General features: G+C 39.8%; 1 protein-coding gene across 2 annotated transcripts in view; it reads left to right on the top strand.

Moving 5' to 3' along the window:
- The window catches only part of Taf2 (TATA-box binding protein associated factor 2), a 65675-nt gene that overhangs the window by 1533 nt on the left and 48800 nt on the right, over positions 1–15342 (top strand). For both annotated transcript variants that reach the window (XM_036207931.1, XM_036207930.1), the window contains exons 3-10: positions 1391–1551; positions 4459–4577; positions 5864–6005; positions 6882–7113; positions 9140–9324; positions 10367–10480; positions 11885–11984; positions 14263–14348. In XM_036207931.1, coding sequence (XP_036063824.1) covers positions 1391–1551; positions 4459–4577; positions 5864–6005; positions 6882–7113; positions 9140–9324; positions 10367–10480; positions 11885–11984; positions 14263–14348 — 1139 coding nt within the window. The remainder of the gene's footprint in view (positions 1–1390; positions 1552–4458; positions 4578–5863; positions 6006–6881; positions 7114–9139; positions 9325–10366; positions 10481–11884; positions 11985–14262; positions 14349–15342) is intronic.

Here is a 15342-nt window from a genome sequence, read left to right as displayed (position 1 = left end):
TCTTCACAATATTTTTGCCTTTGCTTGTTCTGATGTCAACCGTTGATCCTTGCTGATGGTCTGATTTAAGAGTGTGTGACTCTTACTTGGGAATTGGGAGCATAGTGACTGTAGAGTTGCATGCTTTTGAGGAGTTGATCTAAAAGTTATACAGAAAATATTCATGAACTTTCTTTAAATCCCTTGTGCCCAGAAGATTATAGAATAGTAGGAACAGATAGGTCTGGATCTAGCTAGCATTTTCTTAGCTTTCTTGATTTATATATAAAAGTTAACAGTTAAAATACTTTCCAGTAGTACATATCTCTTAGGGTGTCTGTGTAAATGTTTCCAGTAGCATGCTTGACCTCAGAGTTAATATCAGGATTAGAGAGGACCTCAGAAGGTAATGTGGCAGTGATGTGTAGAACTAGCCATTATGTCCAGTCCTCTGTGCCAATGGTTTAATTGCTCCTACATACTTCTGTTGGAACCTCTAAAATCTTTGTACTCACTGCATCTGAAACATTTGATGCCAGTCAGGAACATGAAAATCACTGCACATGCATTCCCTATTTCACCCATCTTTCCCATTGAGTCAGTGTAGGATGTTGGTAAGAGTATTTAGCAGTCAGTTGTATCATAGAGAGTTTCTTTAGATGGACTGCACGCCTCTCAGGTGACATGGTATAGGACTGCTTGGCAGGAAATTGGTCAGCATTTGGAAATACTGCTGCTGGCTGCTTTTGTTTTCTTTGGCAGTACTGCTGATCCATATTGCTTCATTTAACTCCTGTAAGGAGACTCACACTTGGTAGTTTAATAGTGTAGTTTTTTAAGCCCACGGTCTTTGTGCTGTCAGATTCTTTGATATCAACCTCCTGGCTGTGACTTTTCTCCCGTACCATTTTCTTTTCCTCCAGCCTATGGTGGTTGCAGTCTGCCTAGAAATTCTTGTATTTGAGACTAGTGTGTGTTTTTCACTTTCCTAGTCAATGACTTATCACAAATTACACAGTGAAGGAAGCACCAGGCTGGTAAAATCTAGATAAATTGTACTCATTCAGCCACTGGTACAATTAATGATTGAAATTAAGATTCTTGGAGAGCACTCACGTGTGTATAGCTATTTGGAATTTTATCTTTGGAGGTAGCATATATAAGTAGCAAATAAAGAAATATGCTCTAAAGCATTCCAGCATTTTTTGTTTTTTGTTTTCTTTTGGTCTTTCAAGACAGGGCTTCTCTGTAGCTTTGGAGCCTGTCCTGGACCTCACTCTGTAGACCAGGCTGGCCTCGAACTCACAGAGATCCGCCTCCCTCCGCCTCCCAACTGCTGGGATTAAAGGTGTGCGCTACCACCACCCACCTTCATTCCAATGTTTTTAATAGCTGTTCTTTATCTTTACAGGGATTCGTGGAGCTGACTATATTTCCTACAGTTGCAAACTTGAATAGAATCAAATTAAACAGTAAACAGTGTAGAATATACCGAGTCAGGATCAATGACTTGGAGGCTGCTTTTATTTATAATGATCCAACCTTAGAAGTTTGTCACAGTGAATCAAAACAGTAAGTTATACACTTTAAGAAGCTTATGTTTATGTGTCATTTTGTCCGTTTTTTTTGTTTTGTTTTTGAGACAGGATTTCTTTGTGTAGTTTTGAGCCTTTCCTGGAACTCACAGAGATCCTCCTGGCTCTGCCTCCCAGTGCTGGGATTAAAGGCATGCGCCACCACCACCTGGCTTGTCCGTTGTTTTTAATAATAGTTGTATTAATGTTTTTCAACAAGTTTTCCATTATTATGATGTTGTATAATTTCTGTTACTTTTACTGCATTGAAAATTTAGCTCAAGGACTTTCCCCCTTTTGTCCAACGTAGTAAATTATTAAATTTCCTTTCCTCATCCTACAGCTTTAAAGAAGTATTATCTGTTTCAGTACATATTTTTAGTGAATTGTCTTACCCAGTTTTCTGTTTTAATGTTACGTAAATGTTTACTTCATCAATACCAGAAACTAGTTTGAATGAATTGGATGGTTGCCATCATCTTCAGACCAGAGACACTTTAAAATAGTCTGAAATGTTTACACTATGTTGAGTATCTTGGGGAGTGCTGCATCTGTTGTCAGCTGAATTTGAGGGCATTCTTAAGAAGTCTTCGCAGCACTGGGTCGTACTATTTGTGTGCTTCTCGGTATGTTGTAGTGGGATACCAAACTCAGCTTTAAACTCTTTAGTCAAGATGGCATTTTAACTGGCCTAGGCTAGTGTGTCATATTGCCTTAAAGCAGACTTCTCAAAGTATATTCCCAGACAAGCAATATCACCATCACCTAGGAACTTTTAGATCTGTCAAGTCTCAAGTATTACCCCAAACCTACTGAATCAGATAGCATAGATCCCTCAAGTTGTGCTCCGCAAGCCTTTTAGGTAGTTCTGATAGAGTCTGAAGCTTGAGAACACTGCAGCCAGGGATTAGAAGACTTGGGGACCCAGGTCTTAGCCTTAGACATAATTATGATGCCAGTAATCACTGGCTTAGAATCTTTCAAGCTCAGGAAGGAGATAGGAAAACGGTGTTGGAAAAGTTCAGGGACCCTCTGAATTATTCCTGAAATTTCCCTTTTCATGAAGGTGAGTTGCTAAAACCCCAGTATTCTTACTATACTAGTAGAACTGACATACAAAGATTGTTACGAAACTCTGTATATCCTGTTCTGCTGCAGAGAATAAGATCTGCTACAGAGTAGTAACCGGTATTACCGCTAATGAGTGGAAGACAGGACTATAAAAACCCATTGTTGTGCCAGAGGATAGAATACCTACCTATTCAGCCTGAACTCTGCATTCATGATAGAGTAAGAGACGAATCACAAAATACAGTGTGCATATGTTTTCACCAGTAATATGAGTGCCCAGCACTCAAAGAGAATGGCCTGGGATCTGGGATAGTGTACCTAAGGAACAGTAGGCACCCTAGTCTGCTGAGGAAGTTAGCTTCGCTTTGCTCTGTATTTGAAGAGAAACCTCATCGTTTAGCGCTATGATAACCTCCTAATGTTTTCTCCAGTGAAGAGGATGATGAATCATCACTTTCATTGTGTGAAGAAAGAAGTTATAAAGGAAAATCTTTTCAAAGGTTAGGCAGTTGGTGGGTCCAGAATATACTTTATAATTTTCTTCTGGTTAGTAACCGATCTTAGTAGATAGGTCATTCACTAAGCCTTTATCTAGTTTTCTTGCTGGCTGTAGAAACTTAGTTGCTCTTTAAGAGAAGGGGTATTTGTTTGCATATTTGTTTGTTTTGAATCATGGTCTCATTGTGTACCCCAGGCTGTTCTGGAACTATGTTGACCAGGCTGGCCTTGAACTTGAGGTAATTCCCCTATCTCACTCAACCTCTCAAGTACTAGAATAATAGCCCTGAGCCACCAAAGCTGGCCAGTATTTGTAGTTGCTTTTCCTTGTCTTTTTTTCTCTGACTTGTTCAGAATGGGACTTCAATGGACTTTAGAGAACAAAGGCTCTAAAAAGTAACTGATTAGTTAGTGAAAAGGGTAAAGAAATGCCCTTTATACATTGTTACTTAATGACTACCCAGTTCTTAAGAGGACTTGCTTCTGATGTTTCTGGTTGTCATAACAAAAGGGTAAGTGTTTATTTATATATTTTGGTGTTGAGAAGGATCTTATGTAGCCCAGGATGGCTTCAGACTCACTTTGTAGCCGAGGGTAACTTTGAATTTCTGACCCTCTTGCCTACCTAGTGCTGAAGTTACAGCTGTGCCCTAGTTAATACTCTTGTGTGCCTGGCAACACTGTAGTTTGTAGACTCAGAACACACACAGAAACCTGTTATTTCAAAGAAACTATCTGATTTGTATGAAACATACTTCTTTAGTTTATAAAATACTTTAATAAAGTATAAAGTACTTGAAATCCATCAGTATTTTTAAAGCTTGGTATTGATGTTTGCAGATGTATGTATATGTATGTATGCAGGTGCATACTCTGCATTCTTTACATTTATATTAGAAAGCTGGTATCAAGAAAGTAGTGATGTTTGGCATTCCAGAGTTGATCATGTGAACACAGTGCTGGCTCTCACAGTTCTTTTTAGCTGTTGGGTTTTTGTGTTTTTCTTTCCTTTTCTTTTCATTCCTTTCCCTTTCTCTGTCCCTCCCTCCATCACTTCCTTTTTGTTTTGGTCACAGGCTGTCCTTGAACTCACAGAGATCCTCCTGCCTCTGCCTCCTGAGTGCTGGGATCAAAGGCGTGCGCCACCATCTCCATTACATTATTAGTTCTCATCATGGGGAACAGCATAGGAGTAGTTAACTTGGCTAAAAAGAATTCTTAACCAGTGTGTAAGAAGACATAATACTTAGAAGTAATTGATGTCCATTGATATTAGAAAGATCTTGGCGAAATGTATGGCTTCTTATTATTACAAGTTGGCTTTTTATCTCCCCAGGAGAAATCTCAACTATTTTTCTAATGCATACGCAGCTGCCGTTAGTGCTGTGGATCCTGATGCGGGGAATGGAGAACTCTGCATTAAGGTCCCATCAGAGCTCTGGAAGCATGTTGATGGTAAAGCACCAGGAATGTATTACTACACAGTGAAATAAATCCTATTAGATGTAGAGGCCAAAAAGCTAGTGATGCCTGGACTGTACACTAACCACGGCTGGAAAATGATTTCCTTCTTTGGGGTCACAGATTGATAGGAATACATTAGCTGTTACAGGCTGTTACAAAGTAACTGGTTTCTCTGTTTCCACAGTGCTAGGAAACCAGGGCTTTGTAGATGCTGGGCTTCTCTGTTATTAGGCTGTGCTTTCATTGTTTCTTGTTTTGTTTTTTGATGAAAGGGACTTTAAAAGTCATAGGGGTAGAGCCTGGGTCAGGTAGTGTCAGAGCCCTTTGGAATTGTGTCATTTTTGCAGCACTAATGGTCCTAAAAGCCCTCTGGTTCACTTCCTCCTTGTTACAGAAGAGCATCCTCACGTCCCACAACCTAAGTTCGCTCAGCTGATCTGTGCTAGAGCAGAAGCTAGACCTTGGGCTCCTGCCACATGTCCTGTACACTTTGAGTGTGTCCTCTCTAAAGCCTTATTTCCCTTTCTTTAAAAATGTAGCCATTACCATTATTGTTTGAAAACTTCTTTCTACCTTTATGTAGTCTCACAAAAGTCAAGGAAAGAAGAAAGAAAGCACTTTGTTTACATTGTGTTTGGGAGCAGGTGAGAAAATAGTGGGATTATTCGGTTTAGGCTCATGTAGACGCTCAATGCATATTCACAGGGGGAATTAAAGTAATTTAACAAGGCTTTCCTATACAGAAACAAAATGTAATTTAGAGACATAATAGATGATGCAATTTCATGAGTAATCCTCCCCGTCCTACCTCTGTCCTTTACCCTCCAAAGTCAAATGGAGTTAACAGTTTGGGAGAAAACACAAAAGGAGAAAAAACTTGAAAAGTAGAATTGCAGTTGGCTTTGAAAGGCCTTAAAGCATCCACATTAGGGGTTGTGGAATTGTTTTCTGAAAACACTACATGTCAAAAATGTTGAGAAGAGACTGTGATGCTCCTGGTGCTGTACTTGTCAGAACTCCCAAGCAGCACTTAGATTGATGGGAGCCCGTCTGTCTGCTGGTGTAAGTGGAAACACTAAAAGCCTACATTGTGGCAAATGGTATGGGTCTTTATTTTTATCCCAGGCCTCTAGCAGCTAGGCAAGTGCCCTATCCCAGTCAGCTCTGTGGTTTCTTAATCTAATGCTCAGGCTATCGTTCTCATTGGTGTATCTTCACTATATAGGTTACTATTGCTTATTTGTGTGTCAGTGAATGGATGTATTTATTTGTTGCAGAGTTGAAGGTTCTGAAGATACATATTAATTTTTCTTTGGATCAGCCAAAAGGAGGTCTTCATTTTGTGGTACCCAGTGTAGAGGGGAGTATGGCAGAGAGAGGTGCTCATGTCTTCTCCTGTGGGTATCAAAATTCTACAAGGTAGATTATAAATTCATATATTTCAATTAATTTCATTTTTGTGATTACATTTTTATGTATTGAATATGCAGTGTATTTGTTTGTTTAGAATGACAAGTGTGGGGTTGGGGATTTAGCTCAGTGGTAGAGCGCTCAAGGCCCTGGGTTCAGTCCTCAGCTTCAGCTCCACAAAAAAAAAAAAAAAAAGAACGACAAGTGTAAGCTTGATTTTTTTTTTTTCCCCCAAGCTGCTTTTGAATCATGCTGTACTGGTTATTCCTGTTCAGTCTCATCATTTCTTTCTTCGTCTTGCCCTTCATGGACCAATCCTGAAAAAATCCATCAGCTTGGTTCTTTAACTTGATGGTTAAGTTCAGCATGCATCCAGAAAACTGTCCACATTGAAATGCAAAAACACAGTAACTGTCCACAAAGGAACAGACCTAAAATACTGAGCGCACACAGAGATCAGCACAAGTCGCATTGCTGCTTGGCAGTCTCCTCTGCCTCCATTCAGCATCCCACCTGGCATTCTGTCTCATTACTGCGTTTATGAAATACCACTGGGTTTTCAACTTAAGTAAATGGACTCATTCATGCGTTGTGCTCTTTGTAGCTAGCTTTTTGTTGTTTAATGTTGATAGGTTTACCTACATCTTTATGTGAACTTGTAATCCATTCGTTCTTGTGTTCTATAGTTTACTACATGTTATTGAAATATTTTATGATGTGAGTGCTTTCTTCAGATTCCTAATTCTTCTAAATCGTAAGATTTTGTTTTAGATTTTTTTTTTATATGTTGGTGCCTTGTACTAATTCTATCATATAGTAAGACCTGACCTGAGATTTTAAGTACTTTTACTTTTAACATTTTCTGTACTGTTAATCTGTTTGTAGATTTTGGTTCCCATGTGTTGATTCATACTCTGAGTTGTGTACATGGAAATTAGAATTTACGGTAGATGCTGCGATGGTAGCCGTGTCCAATGGAGATTTGGTGGAGACAGTGTATACCCATGATATGAGGAAGAAGACCTTCCATTACATGCTTACTATTCCGACAGCAGCATCCAATATCTCCTTGGCCATTGGGCCTTTTGAAGTACTTGTAGATCCATATATGCACGAGGTAAGTCATTTCACCCATCCTGTTCTTTTCTGCACCTTTCCTCCTTAGGAAAAGGAGGCACTAATAAAACAGTGTTACCTTTTAACTGTCAGGATTATCGCTAAAAAGAAAAGGTTTCACGTCACATTTATTTGGAAAGAAAACCATTTTGGTGAGTTTGTTAACTGGGATTCTAACCCTTTGTCAGTATGCTGACATGAGAATAAACCTTACAACTTTCCTTTGTTTTTTGAAAGGTCTCCCTCTCTCTGCAGCATAGACTGACCTTGAAGTCATGTAGTCCATTGTACTCTACTTCAGTTTCTAAATTGCAGTTTTTCAGCTTCATGGGGCTGTGACAAAAAGGATATTAGTAATGACAGTTAATTTTAGCAACCAACTTGACATGCTAGCCAGAGTATCCTTGATTTTTTTTTTTTTTAAATAATGGTAAGCAGTGGGTTAGAAAACAGATCAAATAGTTTACTTATATTTACTTACATTTCTCAGAACATATTTCCTGTTAGCCTTGACTCCATTTGGGGTATCTACTTTTTTAATCTTGACCTTTCAGATTTTAGGTTTATTTGTTTTGTTTTGATTTTATTTTTGTTTCTTTCTGAGATAGTCTTATTACATAGCCAAGTCTTTCCTCAAACTCATGACAGTGTCTCTACCTCAACTTCCTGAATACTGAGGCATGCACGACTGCATCTGGCTTTTATCTGTCAAACTTTCTCTCCCATGAAATGATTGTCGATGATACCATCTTCTAGATGAAACCTGCCTAGGTTTCTGTTTGTTTTGAGACAGTTTCACTCTGTAGCTCTGGCTGGCTTTAAACTTGTGATACTTTGTTTACTGCTCTGGAGATGATGGGACCTGGGAGAATTGAGCTGATAGTCAGCCTCTCTCATGCAGTAGCCAACTTGATTGAGAGCATCAGACAATCTATACTCTGATGGTTAAGTAGAGTCACAGGTACATTCACAAGGACAAGTTACATGTGGCTGACAAGCCATCTGTGGCCATACATGGCAAAACATGTTTTTCCATAGAGGCATATAAACACTAGCCAGTTGTAATGAATAATCTGAAGTAAACTCACTCCTATCCACTGTACTTGGGAGGGCCATGAAAGCACATTCCAAGAACAGTTTCAAGTTTTTGAAGAAACTGATCACATGACTCTTGTGTTGGCTTCTTGGGGTTTTCTCACAAGCACTCAGAATTCTCCTCACACAACTCCATTCTTGGAATGTGGACAGACAGTCTCAAGAGCTGAGATTACAGATTTGTGCTGCCGTCCCTGGTTTCTTCATTCATATGACATAGAATTGTTTCAGGAGACAGTCTATGATACTTGTTTTGAATCTAGCTTAATATGAGAACCATGACTACTATTTCTCTTGTGGATCTCTTTAACCTCCTCACTACCAGTGTGTCTCCTCAGTGTTCTGTGTGTAGCTGAAACAGTAGAGGGTGACGAGAGTGATTGTTCTTGGAACGCAGCTACTTCTGGTCGGCATTAACTCTTTTTATGCTGAGGTCTCACTATGTAGCCCAGGCTGGCTTCAGCCTCCCAAGTTAGACTTACTCTTCTGAGCCACCACCCCAGGCAGCAGAAACTATTCATTCCTGATTCAGGGACTGAGATTTAGTGGTACTTGCCTGGCATGTGAAAAGTATTAGGTTCAATCTTCAACATTGTACACACACAAAAATTACTAAAATATTACTATAAAGTATGCAATATTTGCTAGGTTTAGAAACATGAATAAGAGATTATGCTAAGCCTTAAATTTTAATTCTTTCTTGTTTATGGAGAAGAGAAAAAATTTAATTTGGAACCAGTTTTATTTTCATTGTGTGTAAGCTTTTAATAAACTTATATAATCCATTTAAAATTTAATTTTTAGTACAATGAACATTTTGTAAAACTAATCTGAAAAGCCCACTAATTTTACAACAGCTCTTTTCAACATTACAAAATGTATTAAAAGCTAAATATGTCCTTTCTTTGAGATGATTGTCCTTTTATTTGCAGGTTACACATTTTTGTTTACCCCAACTTCTTCCATTACTTAAACATACCACGTCATACCTTCACGAAGTTTTTGAATTTTATGAAGAAATTTTGACTTGTCGGTATCCTTACTCCTGTTTTAAGACTGTCTTCATCGATGAGGCTTACGTTGAAGTGGCTGCCTACGCTTCTATGAGTATTTTTAGGTTCGTCTCTCTTCAAATGGGGAGTGCCCAGTTAGGGTAATGGGAAAAGGCAAAGCTGTTGACTGCGTGCTCAATTTTTAAGATTGGTTTTGAACTTCAGGTGTGATGGAGTTTGTAGTTAATCTGGTGTGTTTAAGAATGTTACAGTAGCTTCCTACGTAAGGAAGTAGCACATCCTAGTGCCCTTTTCCAGAATTGTCATTCACATTTCCATTTCTGGTCTCATTCTTAATGTTTAATGTTTGTAAGTGTTTAATTTACACGTTTATGGGTCATTAGTATGTCTTTTTTGTAGCACTATAAAAATGTACTGGTATCCTCCATTTGTTGTTAAAACAAAACATTCTTTTTCTTTTTTTAGCCCTCCTTTTCTGCATTTTTGTTGTTGTTGTTGTTTGTGTGGGGGTATTCCAAATGTATAAGTTTGAGGTGTCAGGGCAGCTGTTTTACTTTGCCTTCCTAACTCATGTATCATGTGAGATACTAATACTGTGCATTCTCCAGAACACTGTTAGAAAAACTGAGTGGAGCAGTGTATTTGGAAGTAAATAACAGAGTGCCAAAATGTACTAGACACTCGAAAAAGGGTTGTAATTTTGTAATTGGGTTTCTGATTTGGGGAGAAGTGTCTCCATACTATGTGTTTCAGGGTGTCTGTGCACCACACCAAACACCGGTTTACTGGAACGTGCCTCTACATCCAGCCTTGGTAAAGATTTTTGAAATTAAGGAACTCCATTGTATTGGGATTCATTTCTGATTAACACACTAGTTTCTTCCTCACTCCCCAAAATAGTGATTTATATTTTTTGTAAAATCAATAGAAAACATTGTCATTGTGTTCCTTGCTTTAGACAGATTGTAAATTTCAGATAAATTTTGGAAAGGTTGGAAAGCTCTTGGGTAGAATATTCTTGACTTTTTCCTTCTGCATTGAACTTGAACCTGACACTGAAGTGCTTGAGGTGTGCAGTTACTGTATTTTGACTGACCGACTGCTCATCCCTTGGTCCTAAGTGGCTACCATGTCTTTGGCTTTCAGCACAAACCTCCTGCACAGTGCCATGATTATAGATGAGACGCCGCTGACCAGACGGTGCTTAGCGCAGGCCCTAGCCCAGCAGTTCTTCGGGTGCTTCATCTCCAGGATGTCCTGGTGAGTAATGCCAGAGCTGCAGACTGAGCCTCCCCCTCCCCTCTTCTCCTGTTCTCTGACAGCGTTTGTGGTCCATGGTGTCCGAAACGTACTATGACACTTGGTACTCCTGCCTCTCCCTCCAGGGGTGACTGGTGTGTGCTGCTGTTCTTCCCTCTCCAGTTCCTTGTCTCTTCCTGTGTTACACGCTGACTATTGCCCATAACTCATAAATGCTGGGGTTATTTAGAGAGATTACCTCAAAAAAGACAATTAGTAAATTAGTCAATTAGTAAAATTTTATCGGAATTATTTTGTATGAGCTTTATAAATCACTTTATTGTTGGTGGTGGTATTTTACTCTTTTGCGGGGCCCACCCCCCAGCTCCCTAATAAATCACACATGGAGGCTTATTTGTACTTACCAATGCCTGGCCTTAGCCTGGCTTCTTTCTTGCCAGCTTTCCTTACCTTAACCCATCTACCTTTTGCCTCTGGGCTTCTCACGTTCTCTAACTTCTGTAATGCTTACTCCGGGGCTTGCTGTGTGTCTGGGTGGCAGGTCCCTGAGTCCTCCTCCTTCTCTGGCTCTTTCACCTCTTTATAATTAGTGGGGCATTAGCTGGAACAATGTTTGCGATGATTCTTGAAGCAAAGCAATTATCTTCAACAGTAGTGATAATGGTGTAGAGAATTTGCCTTTAGTTCTTAGATTTTTGCTAGTTTTCTTGAGAGAAGGGAAGGAGAAGCGCATTTGGGGCTGGAGTGTGGCTCAGAGGTACAGTGCTTTCCTGTAGGTGCCTCCAAGTGTGGAGAATGCCAGCACACCTTGCAAATGTGAACTTTTGAATTAAGCAGTCCTGACGATGGACAAGTACTTCAGAAGAGACAGTAAAGCATTGTGGACTTCTGACTTTCTTCTGTACTAAAGATCAAACCCAGAACTGCAAGAATGCTGGGAAATCACTACTACTGAGCTACACTATTCCAGCCTATACAGACAGACACAAATTCTGTAAAAAAAAAATTCCTGTTGGAGCCGGGCGGTGGTGGCGCACGCCTTTAATCCCAGCACTCGGGAGGCAGAGCCAGGTGGATCTCTGTGGGTTCGAGGCTAGCCCGGGCTACCAAGTGAGTTTCAGGAAAGGCGCAAAGCTACACAGAGTAAACCCTGTCTCGAAAACAAAATTCCTGTTACAGGATTCATACACTTAGCACTAGTGGAACTCATTCCTGATTTCCGAAGAAGACAACTGCCCGCTTACAATGTATCAGGCCTTGTAATAAACATTTGATTTTAAGCAGTCTTAAAATTAAAGATCCAGTCAGATGTGGAGAAGGGTGGGTGGACACTTATTCTATTGCACTGTTTGACCCTGCTTGGACAGGTTTTAATGATTAAAAGCTTTATTGGCTTTTCCTTAGGTCTGATGAATGGGTGCTGAAGGGAATTTCCGGCTATATTTATGGACTCTGGATGAAAAAAACTTTTGGTGTTAATGAGTACCGCCATTGGATTAAAGAGGTAAACAAGAGCTAACTTTGTTTTCCATTTGTAAGTCAGTAATGTATGTTAGTGTTCTCCTGATTTCCAAGTCTCCTGTCCTTCACGCTCTGTTTGTTTTCTTCGTGCGTTGGGGGCAGTGCACATGCTAGGGTGCACATGCTAGGGTGCACATGCTAGGGTGCACATGCTAGGGTGCACATGCTAGGGTGCACATGCTAGGGGTCAGAGGACAATTTACTGCAACTCTTTCTCTTCCAGTGCGAGTCCTGGAATCAGGCTCGGGCTCTCAGGCTTCTTGGCAAACGCTTTGACCCACTGAGCCATCTTGCTAGCCCTCTTGTCCTCTCATGATTGTAAAACAGCTCTCTTCAAAGAAAATGAAAATTATGTCACCAAGGGAAGATTCTAGCTCTGCTTCCTAGTTTGTTTCCAAGTCTTAGCTGGGCAAGGATGGTAGAGTGGCAGAGTATAGTGTGTATAGTGGCACATCACTCATGCAGTGGGAATGGTGCTTTGCGCACAGTAGCCCCCGTGTGTCTAGCCTTCATTCCTCCCTGTTCTCTGTCTTTGCCACATCTTTCTCTGTTATTTTAAGATGAAGGCAAAAAATAAAGAGTATTTTGTATATCTATTTCTTATGCACATAGATACTTTATTGATTTCTTCAGATTTGATTAGAACCTTAAATTCATTGTTTTCAAGTAGAAAAATCCCCACTGTAATATCATTTTTTTGTTTGTTTGGGTTTTTTTGTTTGTTTGTTTGGTTTTTGGGACAGGGTTTCTCTGTAGCTTTGGAGCCTGTCCTGGAACTCACTCTGTAGACCAGGCTGGCCTCGAACTCACAGAGATCCACCTGCCTCTGCCTCCCGAGTGCTGGGATTAAAGGTGTGCACCACCACTGCCCGGCTAATATCATTATTAAATTAATATTCTATCCAAAGACTTGCTAGAGGGATCATACGCTTAGCACTGGTAGAACCCATTCTCCATTTAGAAGAAGGAAATAACTGACTGTTTAACAGTGCGTAATAAAACAGTATTGTAATAAAAAGAGTACTATCTTAATTCTCTTACTCCCCCACTTTACATATGAAGAAACTAAGGTACATAGGTGTGGTGATATATTGTGCACCCTAATAAAATTTGCCTGAAGATGAGAGAGCAGAATAAGCTACTAGCGTAAACATAGATGCCAGGCAGTTGGTGGCACACACCTTTAATCCCAGGACATGGGAGGCACATGTCTTTAGTCCCAGGATGAGGAAGGAAATGATATGTCTGGGCAGAGAAAGATACATAAGGCGTGAGGAGACAGGAACCTAGGCCCTTTCGTCAGCTGAGGATTCAGAGACATTTAGTCAGAGGATTTGTGGAGTTGGTGAAGTGAGAAGTGGCAGTGGCTTGTTCCTTTGTCTCTGATCTTTCAGCATTTACCCCAGTATCTGGCTCCAGGTCTTTTATTATAAGACCATTTAGATTTTGTGTTATACATAGACTTTAAATTATTTAGTAAAGTATATGCCAGGATCTGGTTGGCTTTTAATCATTTTTCAATGCTGTTTACTACTTGTCTCTGCTGTCTGTATTATTTAACCCATTCATGAATTCCAGCATAGTTATGATGTTGTCTTTTTTCAAAAAACATTTATTACTTGACTGTATTTCTTTGCCTCTTCCTTTTTCTTTTTTTTAAAGATTTATTTATTAGTTATGCACATACACCTGCATGCCAGGAGAGGGCACTAGATCTCATACATGGTTATGAGCCACCATGTAGTTGCTGGGATTTGAACTCAGGACATCCGGAAGAGCAGCCAGTGTTTTTAATCTCTGAACCATCTCCCAAGCCCTGATGTTGTCTTTTTTAAACTTTTCTTTCTTTTATTTTTTTTTAAAAACTGGCTATCATATATAAGAGAAGAACAGAGGAGTTTTCAATTGATAGATTATTAACATAATTCATCTCCCTTCTTAACTGCCTTAGTCCTCAGATGCAAAATACTGAGGACTAAGTCATTTTAGAAGACAATTCTGAGAGGCAGAGAGGAGCCATAAGGAAAAGTTGCTGCCCTGCTATCGAGCCCTGCAGTCACAAAATACAGAGAAATTTCTGGATTTTACCCTTGAGTTAGCTTGTGTAGCTTGCTCCATTTATAAAAACAAGAACTATTCTCCAGATATGGTTTGTTACCTTATATTTACATCTGATTCCACAAAAGAAAATTTGTGCTCTAGTACTAAAGATTGTTGTATGAAGAAATTTTCACTAACTCTTACTTTTGTATCTTTTTTAGGAGCTAGATAAAATAGTGGCGTATGAATTGAAAACTGGGGGAGTTTTATTACATCCCATATTTGGTGGTGGAAAAGAAAAGGATAAGTATGTTATTGTTCTGAGATGATGTTATAAACCTAGTTCTGTAGGCTGCCTCTTAGAGGATCACTTGTGTGTTTCTTGAGAAGGTAATGATAGTGTGGTGCCCGGACTGATAGTATGTCAGTGCCCGGACTGATAGTATGTCAATGCCCGGACTGATAATATGTCAGTGCCCTCTCCACTGCTGTACCCTTCGATGACTGCCAGTGAATGAAACGTAGTGCTAAGTTTTCTAACGCAGCTTCGTCAGACTGTTGATAAAACTTAAAATCTTTGGAAGTAGTTCTTTTGCTTATTGTGATGGTTAATCTTAATTGTCAACCTGATTCAATTGAGAAATGGCCCACAAGATTAGTAAAGCAGACGTCTAAGTCTGTGTGAAGATGTTTCCAGGGAGGATTGAGCAGACAAGAAGTTACTTTCATGTGAATGCACTACCCTGTGGACTAGCCTTAAGGATGCATGAGGCTAGTTGAAATGAAAGAGGTCAAGGAAGAACCCTGCAAGCATTTTCTCCCTGCTTCCTGGCTTCCAGGAGACAGTAGCTGTGCTCTGCCATGTCCTTCCCACCAAGCAGATTAAAACTGAGCTGTAGTACTTCCTTCCACTTTTCAGTCGTTTTGATCAGGTTTCTGTTACAGACAAAAAGTTTAGCACAGAAAATGTGCACTGTCTCTAAACTTAACTATGGTTCTTAAGCCTTTGGAGCTGAGTTTTGAAAGGAATTTAGAACAGTTTGGAGAGTATGTACAGCAGTATGTTTAGTGGGCAATTCAGTTTAGAGCTCAGAAGACCAAATGCCAAGAGAAATATGGACAGCAAAGACCGACTCAGGAAGTTTATGATACAACTAAGAGCTCTACCGGGAGTTGCGCTAGAGGCCATGCATGTCAAACTATAGCCAAGAACAGGTCTCCACTTTTCTACCCTGGGACTTCAAGGTAGCTTTTGTGTGAATTTTGTTGGCTGCTTTGAGCCAGGTTTATAGTGAAAATCA

The sequence above is a fragment of the Onychomys torridus genome, chromosome 16, assembly GCF_903995425.1.
Source record: "Onychomys torridus chromosome 16, mOncTor1.1, whole genome shotgun sequence".
Lineage (NCBI taxonomy): Eukaryota > Metazoa > Chordata > Mammalia > Rodentia > Cricetidae > Onychomys > Onychomys torridus.
Note: the sequence above shows the minus strand (reverse complement) of the source record. Positions and strands in the feature narration are given on the sequence as shown.